Source organism: Arachis duranensis, chromosome 8 (assembly GCF_000817695.3).
Source record: "Arachis duranensis cultivar V14167 chromosome 8, aradu.V14167.gnm2.J7QH, whole genome shotgun sequence".
Taxonomy (NCBI): Eukaryota; Viridiplantae; Streptophyta; class Magnoliopsida; order Fabales; family Fabaceae; genus Arachis; species Arachis duranensis.
The window spans coordinates 26,544,115-26,566,304 of NC_029779.3; the positions used below are offsets into that span (position 1 = coordinate 26,544,115).

Sequence of the window (22,190 nt, forward strand, 5' to 3'; positions counted from 1 at the left end):
TTCATAAAATACACCCAAAGTTCGTAGAAGTAACACTTACCACAATATCTGGGGGGAGACAGTATATTTGTGCATGAAACCTCTTTTCCTTTTTCTGGTTTAGGATGAGGCAGATGGCAGATACAACCTAGAAATCAATTTTAAATTAATAACCATTGCAGTTGACTTTGGTGTAAAAACATTAATGTTAGTCTAAAATTACCTGACATTCTATATCACTGTTTGCCTGGAGGGATGCAAGGTGCGTTCTCATCAAAATGTACTGTCCTTGGCCAGTCAGAGTGCATATCTCCTCAAACTCGTTAGTGTTGCCCTTTGCATCCTCCTTCATTCTCGTCCCCCAGATGTAGCACTTTTCTTTCATATCATCCGGAATTTGATTTGTTCCCCCCGGTGTTTCAAACTTAGCAGAACTTTCTCCCCCAGTCTCCCTCCGAATTTGTGGACTTTCGTCTTTTCCCTTTGACGCACTGCTTGCTAACTTTTGGACCAAACTGTCCAATTGTTCCAGCATAGTTGCAGCTTCTGGAGATTTTTTCCTTTCTGTCTCTTGCGTCGATGCCCCCTCCTGGCTTGAATCTGTCAATCCAAGGCTGAATGATGGCATCGGCAGATCTGTTTTAGGAACATAGCTTGCTGTCCGTGCCATCATCAACAGGGCAGCAGCTTCCTCGGCGTCTGGATGACTGCATCATTATGTATAAGAATAAGAGTAAGAATATACGGATGACAAGCAAAGATTGATTCTAGTCTAATTAACTTACATTTTTGTTGGAGCTGGGGGAAGCTTGGGTGTTGTTTCTTGATGTTGTTTGGGGGTTTCAGGAGTGCTGCACAGTTGCACAAAATCGATCAGGAAGAGTATACACCCAAACTCTTAGCAAATATACACCCAAACACTAAACTAATATACACCCAATACTATTTTCTTATGTTTCTCTAGTCCCTTCAATCTGTAGCATAGGAGTTGGTTCAAAATCTGTCTCAGTGGTTTTTTGGGATGCCGGCACAAAAACCTGGATCGGGACTCTAAACAAGAAGAAAAATGAAAGGTTAACAACGTATTTGAAAATAATAAGGTTATAAGGTTGAAATATTTTTGGAAAATTCACACTACAAGCGCTTCCGACGGTGTTTGTTCCCTCACAACCATCATATTCGAATCAGCCAGCTCACTGGTTGACTGTTGAACCGGACTCAACCTAAAATACACCCAAAGAAAGTCAATAAATACACCCGAACAATTCAAAAAGAAGACGGGCTTTGTTTTTTGAGAACTTACATACTTGCAGTTTTTGCTTTTTTTTGCTGCCTTTTTTTTCTTGAATAAAATAATAAAGGGCTTTTTTTCTAAAAAAATATATACAGAATTAGAAGTAGAAGTTATTAGAAGAAGAAAAGTAACGGTTATTTGAAAGAGAAATTACATGCTCTGTGACGGCTGGTTTACACTACTCTGTTCTGTGCGTCCTTGAGAGGAAGGATCATCACTTCCCAAGTTTACAGCCGGTAGTCTAAACAGATTTCATGTTATTCAAAACAAATATACATCCAACTTAGTGAACAAGATACACCCAACTTGATGCACAGAACACACCCATATTGTTTCACAGAATACATCCAAATCACGATAACAAGATTTTATTAAATAATAAAGCTTCTTACGTTTCAGAGGACACATAGCGACCTTCTGTCGATCGCAGGTCAGCTTGGTTGTCCCTGCGAAACAAGATACAATTATTAGCAAACAAAAGACACCAAAATCTCAAATACATAGCACAGCAAGACATACCCCTCTGCAGCAGATTTATGAACGTTTTCCCCTAGCAATTCATCAAGTTCGTCACTCGATATTTCATATGTCTCACTACATTCATAGAATAAGACGTTAACAAAAATAATTACGATGATAGACCATAGTATAGGTTACGAGGTACTGTACCCATAAAAGTATTGATCTTCTTCAGGAGGTGAATCCTCCACAACTACTTTTTTCTTTTTTTGTGGTGTTCTGGGTGGAAAAAAAAACAGTACCAATCAGAAATAAAAAATTAATTTTATCACAGAATATTAATGAAAAAAGTGCTTACTCTTTTGGTGTTGTTTTTGTTTTTTTCTTTTTCTTCTCCTTCTTCCCAGGTGATGATTCTTCGCTCCTATAAGTCAATAAAAGACACCTCAGTTAATACACAAAATCTTTATAAAGAAGCCAAAAGAAAGGAGTAATAATTTCAGGACATTACTCATCACTTGGTTCAGATTCAGATTCTGAATCAGAATCTGACTCCTCTTGCCTCTGCTTTCTTTTTCTTGAGTCCATTCTGCAAGACAAACAATTGTCATTTAGAACATACTAAAAATACACCCAAATGGATTCACGAGATACACCCAACTTAATATACAATATACACCCAAAACAGCAAACGAAACACACCCTGCTTAATAAGCTACATACACCCAACGTGGACAAACAAAATACACCCAAACCAAAAAATAAATTACACCCAAGTATGGTACTTACTTTTTCCCCTTTTTGCCGGGGTGTTTAATTCCCGAATCCTCCGAGTCTTCTTGAGCCTCAGACTCAGAGGTAGAAGTGTCACTGTCAGTAGTTTCTGTCTCCGAAGACGATGTTGAGCTCGCCTTCCTTTTTTTTGTTTTTTTTATTTCTTGTTTTTTTCTTTTTTTTCATTTTTTTCATTTTTTCTCTTGTCTCCGCCATCTTCACAATCCCCTGAAACATTAGATATTTTAATTAGTAGCATTCAGCCTGAAACATGAGATATTTTAGTTAGCATCATTCGGGTAAATAAAATACACCAACTTATTATGATTACTCACCAAAATTTCCTCTCTCTCTGCATTCATTCTTTCCACCAACTGCTCCTTAGTCCAGTTGGCAATCCGGGGCTTTGGTGGTCTTTCAGCCCTGTTCTTGCCTTTGCTTTTTGAAGGATGAAAGTAGATTATCATTAGGGCGAAGAGACAGCCATTAATTGCCTTCTTCTTCTTCTCCTGGTAGTCTGTGATGCCCTTAACCATGAAGGTCAAAACATGCCCCCCCAGTTTCTGGAAAGAACCATATCCTGTCTTCAGTTTGTTCTCCCCAAGTTTGAAGTTTTTTGCCAGCTCCCTTAAGAGTTGGTGATCCACCCTCAGTGGTGGGATGTGCATCAACCCACCGAATCCAAGATCCCTCACAATCGCCTTCTTCTCCTCAGTCATGTTTCTGAACTTATCATTCAGGAGATGTGTGGCACATTTAAGGTCTTTAGTTTGGTTTCTTGCTGCCATTTTCTCTGAAACTAAAAATACACCCAAAGATATCAGTAATATACACCCATATATATATGACTCAGATACACCCATTGATAACAATTAAGATACATCCATTGATAACAGTAAGATACATCCATATATAAGAGTCAGATACACCCAAACATATTCGCAAGATACATCCATTGATAACAGTGAGATACACCCATAGATATTATTCAGATACACCCAAAGATGTCAAACAAGATACACCCATTGATTACAGTGAGATACACCCATAGATATTATTCAGATACACCCAAAGATGTCAAACAAGATACACCCATTGATTACAGTGAGATACACCCATAGATATTATTCAGATACATCCATATAGATATCAGTCAGATATCACTCAACCATGCTTCAATATCAAGCCACATTACAAGGTTAAGCAGTTTACACCCCCGAATCTACGGAATAAACCCCCCAAAAATCAACAAAAATAGCAGGAGAACTTAGAATAACAATGTAGAACGACGTAGAACTTAGAAGAACGACGTATAACTTAGAAGAACGACGTATAACTTAGAACAGTGTAACAAAGAAGCAACAGTAATAGTAAACCCTAGAAGAACGACGTAGAAGAAAAGTAAAATATACAGTATTTTAATGGACTTACGTTTAGTATTCTTGGTTTGTTTTTTCTTCAGTTTCTTCACAGAGAGGTTGATGGTATTTTGATGCAGTTTTCGAACTACGATTTCTATATTTTGAAACTTGATTTTCGCTCGAAAATGAGAGGGTTTCGTTGTTTTGAAAGTGCCTTGAGAAATGGAAGAAGTGGAAGAAGTGGAAGAGTCTCCCATACGTAACCGTTCGAATGCTGAGCGCGTGAGTTGGACGCGGCATCTTATCTCTCTTTCATGCGCGTGGGGCTGGGCCAACTTGTTTGCTTGTAGGCTTGTATGTGTAGCAGGCCCGTTATTCTAAAGGAAAGTCTTTACATTTTTTGTTAATGAAAACGAATGCATTATTTATGTTTTTTGTGCTTTCCAAATTCCAAGGTTATCCCTCATTAGATTATTTGCAAATTCCAAGGATATCCCTCAAAGATTATTTACGTTGTTTTTATGCTTTCCAAATTCTAAGGATATCCCTCATTATTTACGTTGTTATTGATTTATAGAGCAACATTGTGCATTGGATTAGACTCACAATAGCTTAGTGGTTAGTAGAATCACTACTTTTCTTGGCAAATGATATTGAGAAAAGAAAAATTTTCATTGATTTAGTGTGTATATATACATGAACTCTTAACAATAAGTACTTAAGGTAATAAGGAGATAGGTTCTTTTATATGCATTTATGCACTATACTTTTGTTTGTGTGAAGAAGAATCATTATATAAGTTCATAATAACCAAGGTTGCGAGAATCGGACCGGTTAATGAACCGGTAAGATAACTGGTTCATTGGTTTAATAGTTCGATCGGGATTCAACTGAGGTTCAACCAGTTTAAATAAATTTTAAACAAAATTATTAAAAATTAAATATATAATTTCAAATATTTAAATTCAATAATTTCTAACCTTATGAAATTTAAAATTTCACCTCTTTAACTAAACAAAACTCTTAATCATAAAAAATCATAATCATCATTGTTAGTTTCAAGATTTCTATCATAGATAGTATTTTCAAAGCACAGTTTTCGTACACTACATACTTGATGACATCTCATATCATAATAATCTTGCTTTCTTACTTACCACTACTACATGATCTATATTTCTAGGACATGAACATCATAGATATAAGGTAAACGCAATTCACAACAAATGATTTGCTAATTTTTTGGAATAATACTGTTGCTGGTTTTCTAGTTTTCTGATTTGGGTATGGCTGATATGGTGAGTGAGTGGCAAGTTCATGCGGAGGTTCAGGTTGGTGAGAACGCCAAGATGGATCAGGTGAAGATATCCATAGAGAATGGTGTTCTTACTGTCATTGTTCCCAAGGCTGAAGTTAAGAAACCTGATGTTAAGCCCATTCAAATCACTGGTTAAACAAGATAATTTTTCTTAATCCCCCCTTCTGGTTTTCAAGCCTGTGTTTGCGTTTTGTTGTGAATTGTGATTACCTAATATCTATGATGTTCATATCCTAGAAATATAAATCATGTAGTAGTGGTAAGTAAGAAAGCAAGATTATTATGATATGAGATGTCATCAAGTATGTAGTGCACGAATGGAATTTTTTCTGTGGCTGTGCTTTGAAAATCCTATCTATGATGGAAATCTTGAAACTAACAATGATGATTATGATTTTTGATGATTAGAGTTTTGTTTAGTTAAAAAGGTGAAATTTTAAATTTTATTAGATTAGAAATTATTGAATTTAAATATTTGAAATTATATATTTAATTTTTAATAATTTTGTTTAAAATTTATTTAAACTGGTTGAACTCTGGTCAAACCAGTGAACCAGTTATCTTACCGGTTCATTAACCGGTCCAGTTCTCGCAACCTTGAATTTTACTGTCTTTTGTGGGATTAAGTTTTTGTTGCAAATTGCTACATTTTGATGTAAATATGTTTTTGTGATTTTTGGATTGAGGTCATGTGTGAGTATGATACTATTATCCTTCACTATTGTTAACCTTTGCCCAATGCTTGATTTGGATTTATTTTTAGATTGTGCTCTCTCTTTATTGCTTATTTATTTATTTGTTTTCTTTTCAATCTCAAAATTTATGTAAGGTAAGAAGGCAAACTAGGATGTGAAGAAAATATACATGATTTCTTACAAAAATATACATGATTTCTTTTCACTCATCAATTTAACATTTTTGCTCTAGAATATATTTGCTACTAAAGTCATAATTTCTTATATAATTGTAGGCATCATTTTTCTTACATAATTTCTTGCAATCAAAGAAAATACACAGAGATAGTGATCAATAATGAATTGCTTTATATTATGGCGGTTTCAAAGACATCATAGCCACGCACAATTTGCAGTCTTGCAGAAGCATTGTATGGTGATCTGACATGGTATAAGATTTTAATCATCAAATGAATTAATGCTGATTTTAGAGGGTAATTTGATACATTACATACAAACTCTTTTTGTCGATTTTCAGTTCTTTTGCATTTCATTTTTCAAAGTTGTCCATCATTTTAAATTGCAACGACCGTGGTGATAGAAAAGTTGGTTTAGTTTGTCTCAAGATATATACATAGATGATGTCAAAATGTGATCTTAATTGTCCATTTTGTAGTGTTCAAGTTAGTACTTTGTTGTGGTTATGTATGAAAATGGCAACTGCAAATAAAATAGCAGCTTTATAACTAACAAGTTAATGGCTAAATGCATGTTTGAGGTTAAATAGAAGCAGCCTGATTTATTCCATTTTTGCATAGTTATCATTGTAAGTAAAGCATTTTAATAGGCAACAATATTAGTATTTCTTAAGGTCCTTTATTGATTTGTTTTAATAAGCATTTTTAAATGAGTATATTGTAAGTAAAGCGTTCTATGCTGTTCTGATTAATGATATTGTTGCAATGTAGTTTAATTTAAGTTCTATGCTTAGTTCTATCTTTGCATGTGTGTAATTCAAAAATTAAAATTGATAAAGTTTGACGAAAGAAAACACATTGTTGTTGCTCAATCTGAAACGTGATCTAATAGCTTTCTTTTTTCATATTTATAAATGCATCAGTTCTCTTTTGTGAAGCTACCTTTATCACTATGATGCAAAATTTTTAAGTGAACATAATACTTTTTCTTTTGGACAGTAGTCTGTTCACAAACTCCAATTGGTTTATATTCCAAGAAGATAAAGTTGACCAGATTGGAACAAACAACATAGTTAGCAGGAACAGAATTTTGTCTAGATCCTAAATTGAATTTCAGGCAGGGAGGAAAAACTATCTGCCTGTAGGGATCTTGGAGCTGATGTTGTCATCAATTATAAGACAGAGACTCCGTTGCACGAGTGAAGGAAGAAATAGGAGAGAAAGGTATATCATTCTCTAACTTTTGTAATTGATTTGTGCAATAACTGAAGCTTCTATATCAGTTGCCACTGCCTGTATTGTTATAGGTTTTGATGTCATATAGATCAAATTGTGGGATTGTACCTTCAGCGAAACCTGGACAGCTTAAACTTTGATGGAAGGCTTTTCCTCATTAGCATAATGGGTGGAGCTATAGGAGAAGTAAATATGAACAGTATGCTCAATAGGCACCTCACAACTCAGGGTATGGCAAATATTTTTATTGATTTATTGACATTATATTAGGGAAGAGAATTTTTTAGTGTTATCTGTTAAATGTTTGATTGGTTTAAACTCATTCATCTTTATAAAGTTCGCTGAATCTTATAATGTATTTCATCTGTGTTTCCTATGCATAAGATTTTGAATTTCTATTGTACTTGGTAGTTTTGTTTCAATTAAGAAAATGGTTGCATTTATTTTATTTTTTCAATTTATTTTGATTTTGTATCTTGAAACTAGGAAAACTCAGGTGTTCTCTGAATGTGATTTGATGATTTTCTGTATAATAGTTGTAAAAATTTAATGATTAGAGTAAAATGATACATAGAATGGCTAATATGATTTTTTTGTTACAAAAGCTTTAAATTTAAGTATATTATTAGTCTCTTATGTGATTTTGAGTATATGATTTTTTTTTTTATTGTGAATTCTTTCAAATAGGCAGAGAGATCCCAGAAACATGTGAAGATTGGATCATATCAAAATTCTTTGCTTTTCCCTAGTTCACTATTTTTCTTATAATTATTATTTATTGTATTAATAATGATTTTTTTATAGAATGAAAAAATATATTTGATCTCACATATAATTAATTTTTATTTTTTTATTTTTTTTGATGATTTGTGTACTTGATGATGGTGGTGTATTATTAGGACTAATTTTGTAGGGAGTACTTTTGTCTTTTTATGTTTAGATATTGTATAGCTTTTTTTTATGGAAGAATTAAACAAATAAATAAAACACAGTCTTAACTATTATCATAGTAGATAATAATTCAGATATTTTTTATTTTATTTAAAATTTCGGTGGAAGAGGACATATTACAATAAAAGATAAAATATATTTATGAATTTATTAATAGATATCTAAAAAAAATGTATTAAGTGATTATTTTTTTTTATTCTAACTGTGTGTACATCTTTTTTAATAAATAGTGTTTTCACATTGGTATTTTTTTTAACAATTATATACGGATTTATTATTTTCGTTAATTAAAAAATTTAAATATATAATTAATTAATAACAATTGTATCTTTGTACAGATGTAAAAAATGTTTGGTATACGAGTCATATTTGTTTTTTGTGTTGTAATTTAATTAATATAATTATTTTTCTACTAAAATATTAACCTTTTTTAAAATGACACACAATATATTAAAATACATAATAGTATTTATATTTTATAAATATGCTTAATAATATATGCTTAGGAGTTTAAAAGCTAACCTCAATTATTCAAGTTATACTTATATAAATGATAATATAATTTTTAAATTAATGGACAGGTACCAACAAATTTGTAGCTAGCTGTTCCAGAATCAATTCTTGACGGCGACGGAGCACCATCAAAGAGACAAAGACAGAACCCACTAAAAAAAGAAAGAAAGGGGAAAAAAAAAGTTGGCATCATCATTTCAATTTGAGCGCTCCACACACTTCCAGTTCACTCTCTCCAAAACCCTAAACCCTCTTTCTCTCTCCGCCTCCTTCCTCCGTCGGAACCCTAATGGGAATGGGACACTGTATTACCCACCTCGACAAACTCCCTCTCACCTGCCTCTCCCATTCCCCTTCCTTCTCCTCCTCCACTTCTTCTTCTCACTTTAAACTTTTTGCTCCGAAAACAACCTTCCGAACCCGTTTCTTCCCCCTTCCTACAACCTATGGTAAAAGGAACTCCATTTTCTGTTCTAACGAAAACCGCCATGTGTCCTCTACTGCCGCCGCAGCAGCTGTTGCTGCTCCCGTTCCCGCTGCTGACACCGCCACAAAGGTTGGAAAACGGATGGACATAAAGAAGATCCTGATCCTTGGAGCTGGACCAATCGTGATTGGTCAAGCGTGTGAGTTCGATTACAGTGGAACGCAAGCATGCAAGGCTCTCAAAGAAGAAGGGTATGAAGTTATTCTAATAAACTCGAACCCTGCTACTATAATGACTGATCCTGATATGGCTGATAGGACCTATGTTACCCCTATGACCCCCGAATTGGTTGAGCAGGTTCTCGAAGCTGAGCGCCCCGACGCTCTGCTTCCCACCATGGGTGGCCAAACTGCCCTCAACCTCGCTGTGGCGCTCTCTGAGAGCGGCGCCTTGGAAAAATACGGTGTGGAATTGATTGGGGCGAAGCTGGAGGCTATTAAGAAGGCTGAGGATAGGGATTTGTTTAAGCAGGCTATGAAGAACATAGGGATTAAGACCCCGCCTTCCGGGATAGGAACCACCATTAGGGAGTGTATGGAAATTGCCAATGAGATTGGCGAGTTTCCGTTGATCATTAGGCCTGCTTTTACGTTAGGTGGAACGGGTGGTGGGATTGCATACAATAGGGAAGAGTTTGAGGAGATTTGCAAGGCTGGGATTGCTGCTAGTTTGACTAGTCAGGTTTTAATTGAGAAGTCCTTGTTGGGGTGGAAGGAGTATGAGCTTGAGGTTATGAGGGACTTGGCTGACAATGTGGTTATTATATGTTCCATTGAGAATATTGATCCTATGGGAGTTCATACCGGTGACTCAATCACTGTTGCACCTGCACAGACCCTTACCGATAAGGAGTATCAGCGCCTTCGAGATTACTCCATTGCTATAATTAGAGAGATTGGGGTGGAATGTGGGGGATCCAATGTGCAGTTTGCTGTCAACCCTGTGAATGGTGAGGTGATGGTGATCGAGATGAATCCAAGAGTCTCAAGGTCCTCGGCCCTGGCGTCGAAGGCTACCGGATTTCCGATAGCAAAAATGGCAGCAAAGTTGTCCGTAGGCTATTCACTGGATCAAATCCCAAATGATATAACAAAAAAGACACCGGCTAGTTTTGAGCCCTCCATAGATTATGTGGTTACAAAGGTTAGTGACTCGTTGATAATTTCATCATGCATTTTCACTTCTGAATGTAGTTTGGTTGTTGAACATTTACAGCAGAACTAATGTAAATTCTATTTATGTCGAGGGCTTCTATTTTATTAGTTTCTTCGGCAGCATTATTGCATCCCTTATATGCTTGTAGAAAAAGTCTCGGTTGTTGATATAGTGTATTTAAAGTTCTGAATCTTCCTGCCTTGTAGTTTATCTTGAAGTTTTTTTTGCATCAGCTAGTCACAGATCTGTAATCTGATAAACCAACATTTATGCTAGGTTATCAAATTTCAGTATTATCTTGATGAATCATTGACCATATCTGTTTTGTTGTATGTTCGATAATTTTTATTCAAACTTGTTTCTTAATCTCATATGTACTTTTCTGCCATGATTATTTATATTTCAGATTCCTCGGTTTGCTTTTGAAAAGTTCCCTGGTTCAAAGCCAATATTGACAACGCAGATGAAGTCTGTTGGTGAGGCAATGGCTGTAGGTAGAACCTTCCAAGAGTCCTTTCAAAAAGCTGTCCGCTCACTGGAACACGGATACCCTGGATGGGGTTGTTCAAAAGTGAAAGAGTTGGACTATGACTGGGAACGATTGAAGTATAGTCTTCGAGTTCCTAACCCTGAACGCATCCATGCCATATATGCTGCAATGAAAAAAGGCATGAGCATTAATGAAATTTTCGAGCTGAGTTATATTGACAAATGGTTTCTCGCTCAGCTCAAGGAGCTAGTTGATGTGGAAAATTTCTTGATGTCCCACAATTTGTCTGATTTGACAAATGTTGATTTCTACGAGGTTAAGAAAAGAGGGTTTAGTGATAAACAGATAGCATTTGCAACTAAATCTGCTGAGAAGGAAGTTCGGTTCAGGCGACTGTCTCTGGGTGTTACTCCAGCATATAAGCGAGTTGATACCTGTGCTGCAGAATTTGAAGCTAATACTCCTTATATGTATTCCTCTTATGATTTTGAGTGTGAATCAGCTCCCACTAAAAGAAAGAAGGTTTTAATTTTGGGTGGTGGACCAAATAGAATTGGCCAAGGGATTGAGTTCGACTATTGCTGTTGTCATGCATCCTTTTCTCTTCAGGTGTGTTTTCTTCTATTTTATGTTGATTAAATTCCACAGATTTGAATATCCCTGCTTTATTGGTTGCAAATTTGTGTCTCAGAAACCAATTAAAAAGAGAATACATAACTCTTCTTTATCTCTCTGCTTGCTTCATTTTTTTCTCTCTAAAAGTGAAAACTGTTAACTTGAGAGTAAAGCTGATGAATTGTAATATATTGATGGATTTGATAATCAGTGGTAAAAAAATATTGCCAATAAAGTTTCTATTAAGGGACGAAATTCGTCAATAATTGAAATCTGTTGGTAAAAATAAAAATTCCGTCAATCAATCTTTTTGTAGTGAACTGTCTTTTTTTTTTTTTTGCAGTGACTTGTATCAAAAACTACATAAAAGATATTAAATAAATACCCTAAATGTAAATGAAAAAAGAAGAAAAAAAAGAAAAATTGTATGACCTAATTAGTAATGATATGAAAACATTAATTATTTATGAAAACAGTTTCAATATCATGATGACAACTGTCTATTGGCTTGGTATCTGTCCTGGCTTTTGGTTTGGCAGATGCTTTTAAAATGATTAATCTTCCTGTTCTCTGTCTCTCTCTATATTTGTAGGATGCAGGATATGAGACAATCATGGTGAATTCAAATCCTGAGACAGTCTCTACAGATTATGACACCAGTGATCGTCTATACTTTGAACCCTTAACTGTTGAAGATGTTCTGAACATTATTGACTTGGAAAGGCCTGATGGTATCATTGTGCAATTTGGAGGTCAAACACCATTGAAATTGTCTCTCCCCATACAACAATACCTGGATGAACACAAGCCAGCATGTGCCAGTGGGCTTGGTCATGTACGCATTTGGGGAACATCCCCTGATTCCATAGATGCTGCTGAGGACAGAGAAAGGTTCAATGTGATGCTCAATGAATTAAAGATTGAACAGCCAAAAGGAGGAATTGCCAGGAGTGAAAAAGATGCACTTGCCATTGCGGAAGAGATTGGATACCCAGTTGTTGTTCGCCCTTCCTATGTTCTGGGAGGTCGAGCAATGGAGATTGTTTATAGTGATGATAAACTTGTGACTTATCTTGAAACTGCTGTTGAGGTGGATCCAGAACGCCCTGTATTAATTGACAAGTATTTATCTGATGCCATTGAGATTGACGTTGATGCACTGGCTGACTCACATGGCAATGTGGTCATTGGTGGGATAATGGAGCACATTGAACAGGCTGGGGTACATTCCGGTGACTCTGCCTGCTCTATTCCCACAAGAACTGTTCCATCTTCTTGCTTGGAGACAATCAGGTCATGGACTGAAAAATTGGCGAAACGACTGAATGTCTGTGGGCTCATGAACTGTCAGTATGCAATTAATAATTCAGAGGAGGTATTTTTGCTTGAGGCCAACCCTCGTGCTTCTCGCACTGTCCCATTTGTATCAAAAGCAATAGGCCACCCATTGGCTAAATATGCTTCCCTTGTCATGTCTGGAAAGTCTCTCTATGATATAGAGTTCACAAAAGAGGTCATTCCTAAATATGTGTCCGTCAAGGAAGCTGTTCTTCCCTTTTCAAAATTTGCAGGCTGTGATGTGCTTCTAAGTCCTGAGATGCGAAGTACTGGTGAGGTCATGGGTATTGACTCTCTGTATAATACTGCATTTGCTAAGGCTCAAATTGCTGCCGGCCAGAAGTTACCAACTTCTGGTATTGTGTTCATTAGCTTAAATGATTTAACGAAGCCTCACCTTGAGAAGATCGCAAAGACCTTCGTCGAGGCTGGTTTTAAGATTGTTGCTACTTCTGGAACGGCTCATGCTCTTGAATCAGCTAATATCCCAGCTGAGAGAGTGCTGAAGATGCATGAAGGTAGGCCTCATGCTGGTGACATGATTGCCAATGGAGACATTCAGCTGATGGTGATAACGAGCTCTGGTGATGCACTTGATCGGATAGATGGTTTAGCTCTGAGAAGGATGGCTTTGGATTACAAGGTTCCTATTGTCACAACGGTTAACGGAGCTATAGCAACTGCTGAAGCAATAAAGAGTTTGAAGTCCAATTCTATCAAAATGATTGCTCTTCAGGACTTCATTGAGCGTAAAGAGTGAGAATAGTTTTGCAGGCAGCCTCTTTCTCTCCGAAGTGGCTATGTGATAGATACCAGTAAGCTTCGTTTTTCCTTAATATTTGATATAATTCGGGATGTGTGGCATATTCTGAGCTTGAAATGAATATATGGATACTTTTGGTTTTATTTAGTTTCATATGTAATTAAGGTTGCTAAAATGTACTTCCAACACATCATATCACCATTTATAAAGAGAAATAAGAATTTCATGTTAAGGTTTATTGTAACTTTTGAGTTAAAAACTATCTCCATAGTTTGTATCGTTACTTTCTCTCTTGAATTAAAATGAACTTGAAGAGTCTTCTATTGTGTTTGGTAATTTTGGACTGATCTACTTCATTATACATTGACTGTGGTTAAAATTCTGTTGCAGATTCTTGTGAGATTGTACATCACATCTTGCTCAATTTGGGAGAGTGGCAATTGTATTTGGATTGAGATGCTTTCATTTGTAGAATCAAAACAGACGAAAACAAATATGAAAGGACATGTAGTATGTTGACCCTGTTCCCAACTCCTCCGCATAGAGCAGTCCTTTACTCCTTTTTTGATGGTAAAGTTTTCGATTTGTAGTATCTTGACCTGACTCCTCATAAAAGCAGTTGTCATGTTTTGCAAAAGCTTTTGTAACATGCTGGATTCAACTTATTTGTAATTAATCATTTTAATATAACAAATGCCACACCTAGTGTGATGTTGCTTACCCTTATCAAGCGACACACTAAAGTCTCAAACTATAGACTCTGAAGAGTGTGTACATGCCTAAAGCTAATAAATGTGAATGTATGGAATCAATTGTATGGTTTTTAATCTCCTTTTGTATTCTTCTCTTCTCTTGTATTAGTTAATGGAGGTGTCGAGTATGCATCCATGATCCTTGACCTTAAGTTTATGATTTTAGATTTTGAAGCTATGCCTTTGATTGATGCAATAGAGATTGCAAGAAAAAATGTTTCAACTTTCAGTCAGTATCATGTACATTAATCCGGTTGAAGTTAGCCTCTAATTTGATGCCTGATCAACATATTATTAGTTCCTTTTTTTCATTACAAAAATGGACTTCAGATGTCTAATGGAGCTTAATGACCAAAATGCCGTTTGGACCAAAGATGAGTTTGTGTGCTGCAAATTACTGGATCCTGCAATAGCTTTTGACTTTCTCTTGTCAGATTTTGTAGGCGAATGTTGATGGCATTGGACTTGCAAGTAATTCAATAATCTTTTAAGCACTTGTTGAACTTTAGCTATTTAATATCAACTGGGGTTATCTCATGTAGCTCTAATGACTAAAAGGACATTTAAGAACAATAAATAAATTTCATTTTCAAAAGAAAGGTGAGAAATAAAGAACTTGGAATTGAGTAAACTAATAGAACTCCTCCTCGCCAGGGAGAGTTATTACAAAAAATAAATAGCAAACTATTTTCGGCTTACTCTTGTCCCTGTTTTCTTTTTCAATCAACGGTCTAAGTGGGTAACTGCTAGCAATTTAGAGGAACTTGTAATCGCGTGGGCCTAATGCTACCGTTTCTAGAGCACTAACATAGAACTATACATAAGCTTAAGTCTTTCTAATTTTGACAACTTTCACCCACTACAAATTTAGCATATTAAATTGACTTTAAGTTCTTACTAGAAATTCAGTTTTTTTTTCTTCTTTTTTTCTTTTGGCCTTGAAGCTTGAACCATCAATTCATTTAACTGATATTATGCTAAAACAAAAAAAAAGCTTTGGAATAATATTATGTTCATCATACATCATATATTTGTATCCGTAATTAAGGAGTCGAATAATATTTCCCTTGACCAATATGGTTTTGGAATTTTAGGTCAAGTCTTGAGAATGTTTCTGATCACGGTCTTGATCGCACAACTCTCTCTCTATTCTTCTAGTTTGTAGATGCCTTGTTGATCACGGTTTAATTAAGATGATCAAAGTCCAACCAAAAATGGCTACATGGAGTTTGCATTTATTAAGAAGCAGATGCATGAGGATGAAAGGCAGTAACTAATAATAAATGCACTCATAATTTACAAGGACAAACATGTTATAAATAATGTACTAGTGTTAGTAGGACCGTTATTCAACATGATTTCTTTATATTCCTTGCATGGCAGGACAGGTTATTACTATTATTATGATGAATGCAAGGTAGGGACTAATTAGGGACCCCCACCTATCAACTAATAATAATAGTTCGGGGTGGAACTTGCAATTTTGACTGGTTAGATGCAACCTTTCATTTATAGCATTTACATTCATTTAGTTGGCTAATAATGTAATGATCACATTCACATATATATGACTATATAGTACTTGTTTCTTATTTACCCTGGTGTCACATTGTACTGTGACTGACCCCTATCTATTTTTCTGTTTTTCACACTATAGAGATGTTGCCTTCTTAGCCAGCTAATATTACTATCTAAACATTTGTGATTAATCTAAAACGGGTTTAAGCAAATGTCACATTCGTGCCATAAAGAATGTACCATTATCCAATTGGAGTGTGTCCACATTTTTCATATCCAATTATTTTACGTAGAAGAGGGGTGGAGTGACTTTGTTATGGAAAAAGTATAGTTGTATGGACCTAAAAGGAAAAAAAAGGTTACAGTGTTATGTAGTAGGAGTAAACCATAAAGCGAAGTTGGCTAATGTTGTTGTTGTTAAGGTCAACACGCAAATGACTCTAGCCAAGATCATAGAGCCAATGGGAAAGAAAAATTGTTTACAAATTACAAAAGTCCAACTGCTTCCACCGCAAAGTTGAAATAATAATTTTAGTTTTTCTAACTTGTGGAAAACTTTATCATTCGAAATTAAGATAAACCCATTTAATTTTTTCCCACCCTCAATTATTTTAAGAACTAACAAGTACTAATTTTAGAACTTGAAGAGAGCATTGAGTAATTATATATTATAGAATATTGGTGTAGTATATAATGTGTTTATGTTTCAATAGTTCAAAAATCACAATGATTAATTAGTTAATAAAAAATATTATCTACACATAAAAAAATCAGTCACCAAATTAATTATTATTTATTTGTATTTATTTATATATGTTGATTGATATTTTATTAACTAAATAATCTGTTACTAGAATAATTAATCAAATTTATCATATACTAACAATCAAACTTGTTTCAGCAGTATAATGAAAAAATTTATGAAATGCTAAAAATATGCAATAATTCACTAGTGACTAACTTTATTTACAGATAGTATATATTACTGTTAATTAATAGCATTTTGATTATGATAATGTTACTCTGACTTGAACACTGAACCCTGCATAGGTAAATAGTCTCAATGCTTTCACTTCAAACTTATCTACAATTATTTAGTTATCTACGGATATGGTTAACAGATTAGTTAGGATTAGTATATAAATAAGAATTTTAACTATTGTACATTATTAACAATACACTAGCTAGTAACAATAATAACAATAATCCTTTGAATTTAGATGGGTGTGTTCAACGAGGTGAACGGTTCTCCACCCACCTTGTGGGCTAATATTAACACTGCACACGAATGCGGACACAGAAATATATAATAAATTTCTCTGTGTGACCAATTTATCGTGAGGTAGTTAAGAGAGTAGAAACATAGCATTGTCTTGAACAAAAATAATAACAATAAAGAAAAAAATTAAGATAAGTATGTATCTATATTCAGCATATTTGTCTCAGTGGTGGCAGCAATCCCAATAACTCTACCTGAAATCTAACATGTTCAAACTTGAGCCACATGGCACAAGTACAAGATGTTAACCACAACTACTAGTAGTTTTGTTTGTGTGAATGTAGTGTGTGTGGACCACACAGTACAATAAAAACACTATCTAGTATGAGATTCATACAACTAGTACAACATTTATTTCAATTTACCAGATTTTCTTTTTAAAAGGTAAAAGATTTAGATCTGCACATTATTGAAGGTTTTAGTTGCCTATTATATATGAACGGATGGGGGAAATTATTAGGTAGACAAACAAAAATGGACGGTACTGTATGAGTAGACACTGTAGTCAACAGTCTTCTCTACTAATTTTGACTTTTTTATTGTATTCTTTTCATAAAAATAAAACTACTTATAGCTTTAGGATTGGAATTATCATGCATGATTTAAGTCCAATAAAGCTGGAGGAATACAAATAGGACATGTTTCTTATTCCTTCATAGGTTCCATTTTTTATCAAAAATATTATTTAAATATTAAAATTAATTATTATGTATAAATATATTTATAATTTAACTCATTTTTAATATATATATTTTATCACATGAAAATCAAAAGTGGATTTGGGCAGCATGTTAGGCATAATACCAGGGTATTTTTCCTATTACTATTACTACTATTGAGTACAAAGATTTTTTGCATGTGTCAACATGTTATTAGTTGCCGTTATTATTATTAATCCCAAAATTGATATGAAATGAAAATAAGTAAAGGAAAAAAGAGAGTAGAGAGAATGGGTTAGTTATTCAAAGATGGGAAGAGAGGTTTTCAAAGAAAAAGACAAAGAGACATCAAAATCCAAACACCTAACGAAGAGGAGAAGTGGGAAAAGAGGGCGCGCAGCCACGTCACTACTCATAACTAATTTCAACGCTGACGTCGTTTTTCTTTCTCATGACGCACTCTCTTCCCCTATATATAACTGCCTTTAGTCTCTGCCTTTGCCTTCCCACCACAACACACACCAATTATCCAAACCACAAAAACAAAAACAGAATGGAGGCAAGTGACACAAATACCCCTATTTCTTCTTCTCAGTCTCCAACATCCTCATCTTCTCTTCCACCTCCGCCGCAAGTGATAATGAGTCCTTGCGCTGCTTGTAAAATTCTTCGGCGGAGGTGTGCGGAGAAATGTGTGTTGGCCCCTTATTTTCCTCCAACTGAACCTGCCAAGTTCACCACCGCTCATAGAGTCTTTGGAGCCAGCAACATCATCAAGTTTTTGCAGGTTCTTATTTGCATTTTACATTACAACATTAGTAATAAAAATAATAATTTTAATATTTTTTATGACAATTTTTTTATTGTTATTTCCGTGTCCAAGAGGACAAGTAGAAGATAAGATTATTATGTCTTCAATTGCCTAATTTTTAATGTTCCTTCAAACTAGCTATATTTTTGAATAATCTAAATTCTAGATGTTATCACTTTTATTTTATATAGTCTTGTATACACAGTAGTTTATGTACCTAAAAAGTAAACCATTTGTTGGTCAATGAAAACGTTCTTTTTCTTATTATAAGTCCCATCCAAAGCGTTACGTTATTACAATGCCTCAAATTAATTATTTCATATCATTTTCAACTACCTAATAATTTAGCTTGTGGTGATGGTGGGCCTTAATTCTTAAGTAAAAAAAAAAAAAAGTCAGAACTTGTTTCATTTAAACTTTATTAATTATTAAATAAGAAAAATTCTAACTATTTTGTTGTTATTAAAACATTTTGAATATTAAAATTGTAAAATAATTATTTGCAGGAACTTCCGGAGAGTCAAAGAGCTGATGCAGTAACAAGCATGGTTTATGAAGCAGGTGCAAGGATAAGAGATCCGGTCTACGGTTGCGCCGGCGCCATTTGCCAGCTTCAGACGCAAGTGAATGAGCTTCAAGCACAGTTAGCGAAGGCTCAAGCTGAGATTGCCAACATGCAGTTTCAACAGGCCAATATGGTGGCTCTTCTTTACATGCAAATGGCGGAGGCTAATAATAAGGCTACCGCCACCACACAAGAACCGCCACCGTCACCGCAACAATCCGTGGATAACTTCATTGCAAGCCCTCCTCACATCAACAATAATCTCAACTTCTTTGACGACAACAACACTAGCCTCAACTCCATGTGGGAGCTTTTTGGACATGACCATATCACTACGTTTTAAAATATGAATTTGTTACGTTAATAATTCAATGTACTTTGATATATAATTTATATCCAATTACATTGAGTTATAAATGTACCAAATTTTTTAATGTTCCGATGACAATCTCCTAAGGAGAAGTTGAAGGAATGTTAATCATTTATCAAAATTAAGTAGCTAGAGCTAATAAAGAAAAAGGTAACTTTGACTTCGTAGCTAGTTAGGTTAATTAGTTCTGTTTGTGAGGAAGAAGAATATTTTGGACGGAGTAAGCAGCTAATTAAGGAGTGTAACTTTGGATTTAGGCACTTGGAAGCAACTTATCATGAGGAAAAATGCCTGGCCTCCTTTATTTATTTTATTTTCCCAAAAGCTAATAAGCTTTTGATTATATATATATAAGTTGTTTTCAAACATAAAAAATAAAGTTATCCAATTACACTTGTTGGCTTGTTCTGTTTGTATGTGCAAGCTAAGAAGGCAAAGAAATGAAATGGGTCTCACAAGCTAGATTATTGTGGATTTTAATTTCTTAGCTTATTGGAATATTGAATAAAAGATGGGAAATATATTATGTATGAAGCATGGACACTTTCTTGATTTGTCGTGTTTCTGACACATTTTGGACATGATACGTATTGATACTCATTCTGTATTCGGCATGAGTGTTTTTTTGTATATCCGACCATGTTTTAATAAAAAATAAAATTTTTTTTTCTAAATAGGTTAAAACACACCTAAATATCATCATCTATTAGCGTGTTTAGTCTTATTATTAATATGTATTCTTGAATTGAATTTAAAAATAATATATATTATTAATTATTAAAATAAAATATATTTTAAATATTTTATATAAGAAAAAGATATTAAAAATAATTTAAAAAATTATCTTCTAATCGTAGTATATTATATATCAATTGAAACGAGTAACCCGTTTTGGTAACCTGCTATAATTAGTCACTAAAGAAAATGGTCTCTCATAAATGCTTCAATTTTCATGTTAAAGTATGTAGCTTTGGACCACGTGGCTTTGGATTCGTTGTAGTTTCTACCAGAACCCAAAAATTTCATTTGTAGATAAACTGTCAATCACTACCACCCTAGCTAGCTAGGCAAACAAAGACATCAAGATGTAAGGCTCAACAACAATCAAGCATATATTGAAAAATTTTATTTTTATTTAATAATTAATTAATAATATTAAAAATATTAGTTAAAAGTATAATGTTAAGTGGTTGGACTAAAAGTATTAATACTGACCAATATAAATTAAAATTATGGACTTTTAATTTTTTATTATTCAACATAAAAATAAATAGTTATGCCACAAAAGAGAATATTACTTGAGAGCGATTTGTAACTTTGTTTCACTTTCAACCCCATGTTAATATATGATTATGAAGAGTAGAACAGTCAATCGCTAGCATAAAGCTAAATTGGAAAAGCTCCCTTGATTCAATAATTAAACTCAACCAACGAGGGGTAAACTTCAATTACAATCTTGTGTCCATGATTTTGTTCCCTCACTTCCTACCCATCTTTCACTTTTGGGAGACAATCTACGGATTCTATTTTCATTTTAAAATACAAATTATTTAAAAGCTATATTCATATAGTTTATTACAAATTAAGTATGAGCAGTATTTAAATAACTGTATAATGTATGCAATAAAAATAGTTGGAATTCATGTTAATAATTAGTTGGGAAAAAGAACGATAAGCATAATTTTTTAAAAGTGCTCAGGTAAAGTCGACTTCATCTGAGTTTTCACCTTTTTTAAATCTTTTGTTTTAATTAATTTCCACTATTTGTTCATAATAATTATGAACATACACATTAATTTGATCAATATTAATAAACATCTAAATTAAAAATCGGAAATGCTACGGACACATGTACTTTTTAATTTGATTGGAGTCTCTACGAGAAACAATGAGTTAGCATGTCGTTGTAAAATCATTGTTCAAACATGTGCAGATCGGACTATAATCGAAGTGGAATTGGTCATTTACTAACTAATTAATTGGATAAGGAAAAGTTTTCATTTGATCACTATTAAACAGAATTTCTTACTATTATTAACTAAGTAACAAGATATATAGGTCTTTTAAAAAAATTGATTGGAGATTAAAAAAAAAAAACCTACACTACTACTTAACATAGGAAAATGAATATTTTCATCAATTTGGAGAGTCAATTTATTCGCAATAATCGAAATATATCAAACAGCTTTGAGGTTATGATGACAAGTGTCTGTCCCTTAAACGCGTTTTGGGGACTATAATTCAAATCATGTGCTGCCCACGTGAGTTGATAATTTCTAGATTAAAGCAACTAACCATACATTGTCACTTGTCGGCAACACATTGATGCCTCTGTCTTTTTCCTCATTGTGGATTGTGGACAAAAAAACTCCTCTTACTCTCAACCAACCATGCCATTATTTTCTATGCGTGGAGCTAAAGGTAGAGATAGATATATAACGGGTTAATGGACAATTTAGCAATCAAAGACTAGTGGAATAATTTTAAATTTGTCTTTCAATGATTTATCAATTAAATTTGTCCTTACAAAAATTATAAATTAATTATATTTATCAATAATTAATAATATAGAATATTAACTACCAATATATATAATAATACTTAAATAATATGTCTACTTAGACACTGATAA

The 22,190-nt window shown here is 34.0% G+C and overlaps 2 protein-coding genes across 4 annotated transcripts; both read left to right on the forward strand.

Moving 5' to 3' along the window:
• Positions 1-6,240: 6,240 nt before the first annotated feature.
• Positions 6,241-14,431, forward strand: LOC107461708 (carbamoyl-phosphate synthase large chain, chloroplastic). 3 transcript variants are annotated; one of them, XM_016080251.3, is made up of 7 exons: positions 6,241-6,353; positions 7,059-7,280; positions 7,364-7,521; positions 8,825-10,386; positions 10,805-11,497; positions 12,096-13,656; positions 13,995-14,431. In XM_016080251.3, the coding sequence occupies exons 4-6, from the start codon at positions 9,046-9,048 to the stop codon at positions 13,599-13,601; spliced, it is 3,540 nt and encodes a 1,179-aa protein (XP_015935737.1). In that variant the 5' UTR covers positions 6,241-6,353; positions 7,059-7,280; positions 7,364-7,521; positions 8,825-9,045; the 3' UTR covers positions 13,602-13,656; positions 13,995-14,431. The 3 variants fall into 3 exon arrangements, with proteins under 3 accessions (XP_015935737.1, XP_052109039.1, XP_052109038.1); XM_052253079.1 differs by having other exon boundaries at positions 7,407-7,521; XM_052253078.1 differs by having other exon boundaries at positions 6,245-6,353; positions 7,056-7,280.
• A 3,871-nt stretch (positions 14,432-18,302) lies between these two features.
• Positions 18,303-20,002, forward strand: LOC107461709 (LOB domain-containing protein 1-like). The gene is made up of 2 exons (XM_016080252.3): positions 18,303-18,599; positions 19,130-20,002. The coding sequence occupies exons 1-2, from the start codon at positions 18,366-18,368 to the stop codon at positions 19,529-19,531; spliced, it is 636 nt and encodes a 211-aa protein (XP_015935738.1). The 5' UTR covers positions 18,303-18,365; the 3' UTR covers positions 19,532-20,002.
• The last annotated feature ends 2,188 nt before the right edge of the window (positions 20,003-22,190 follow it).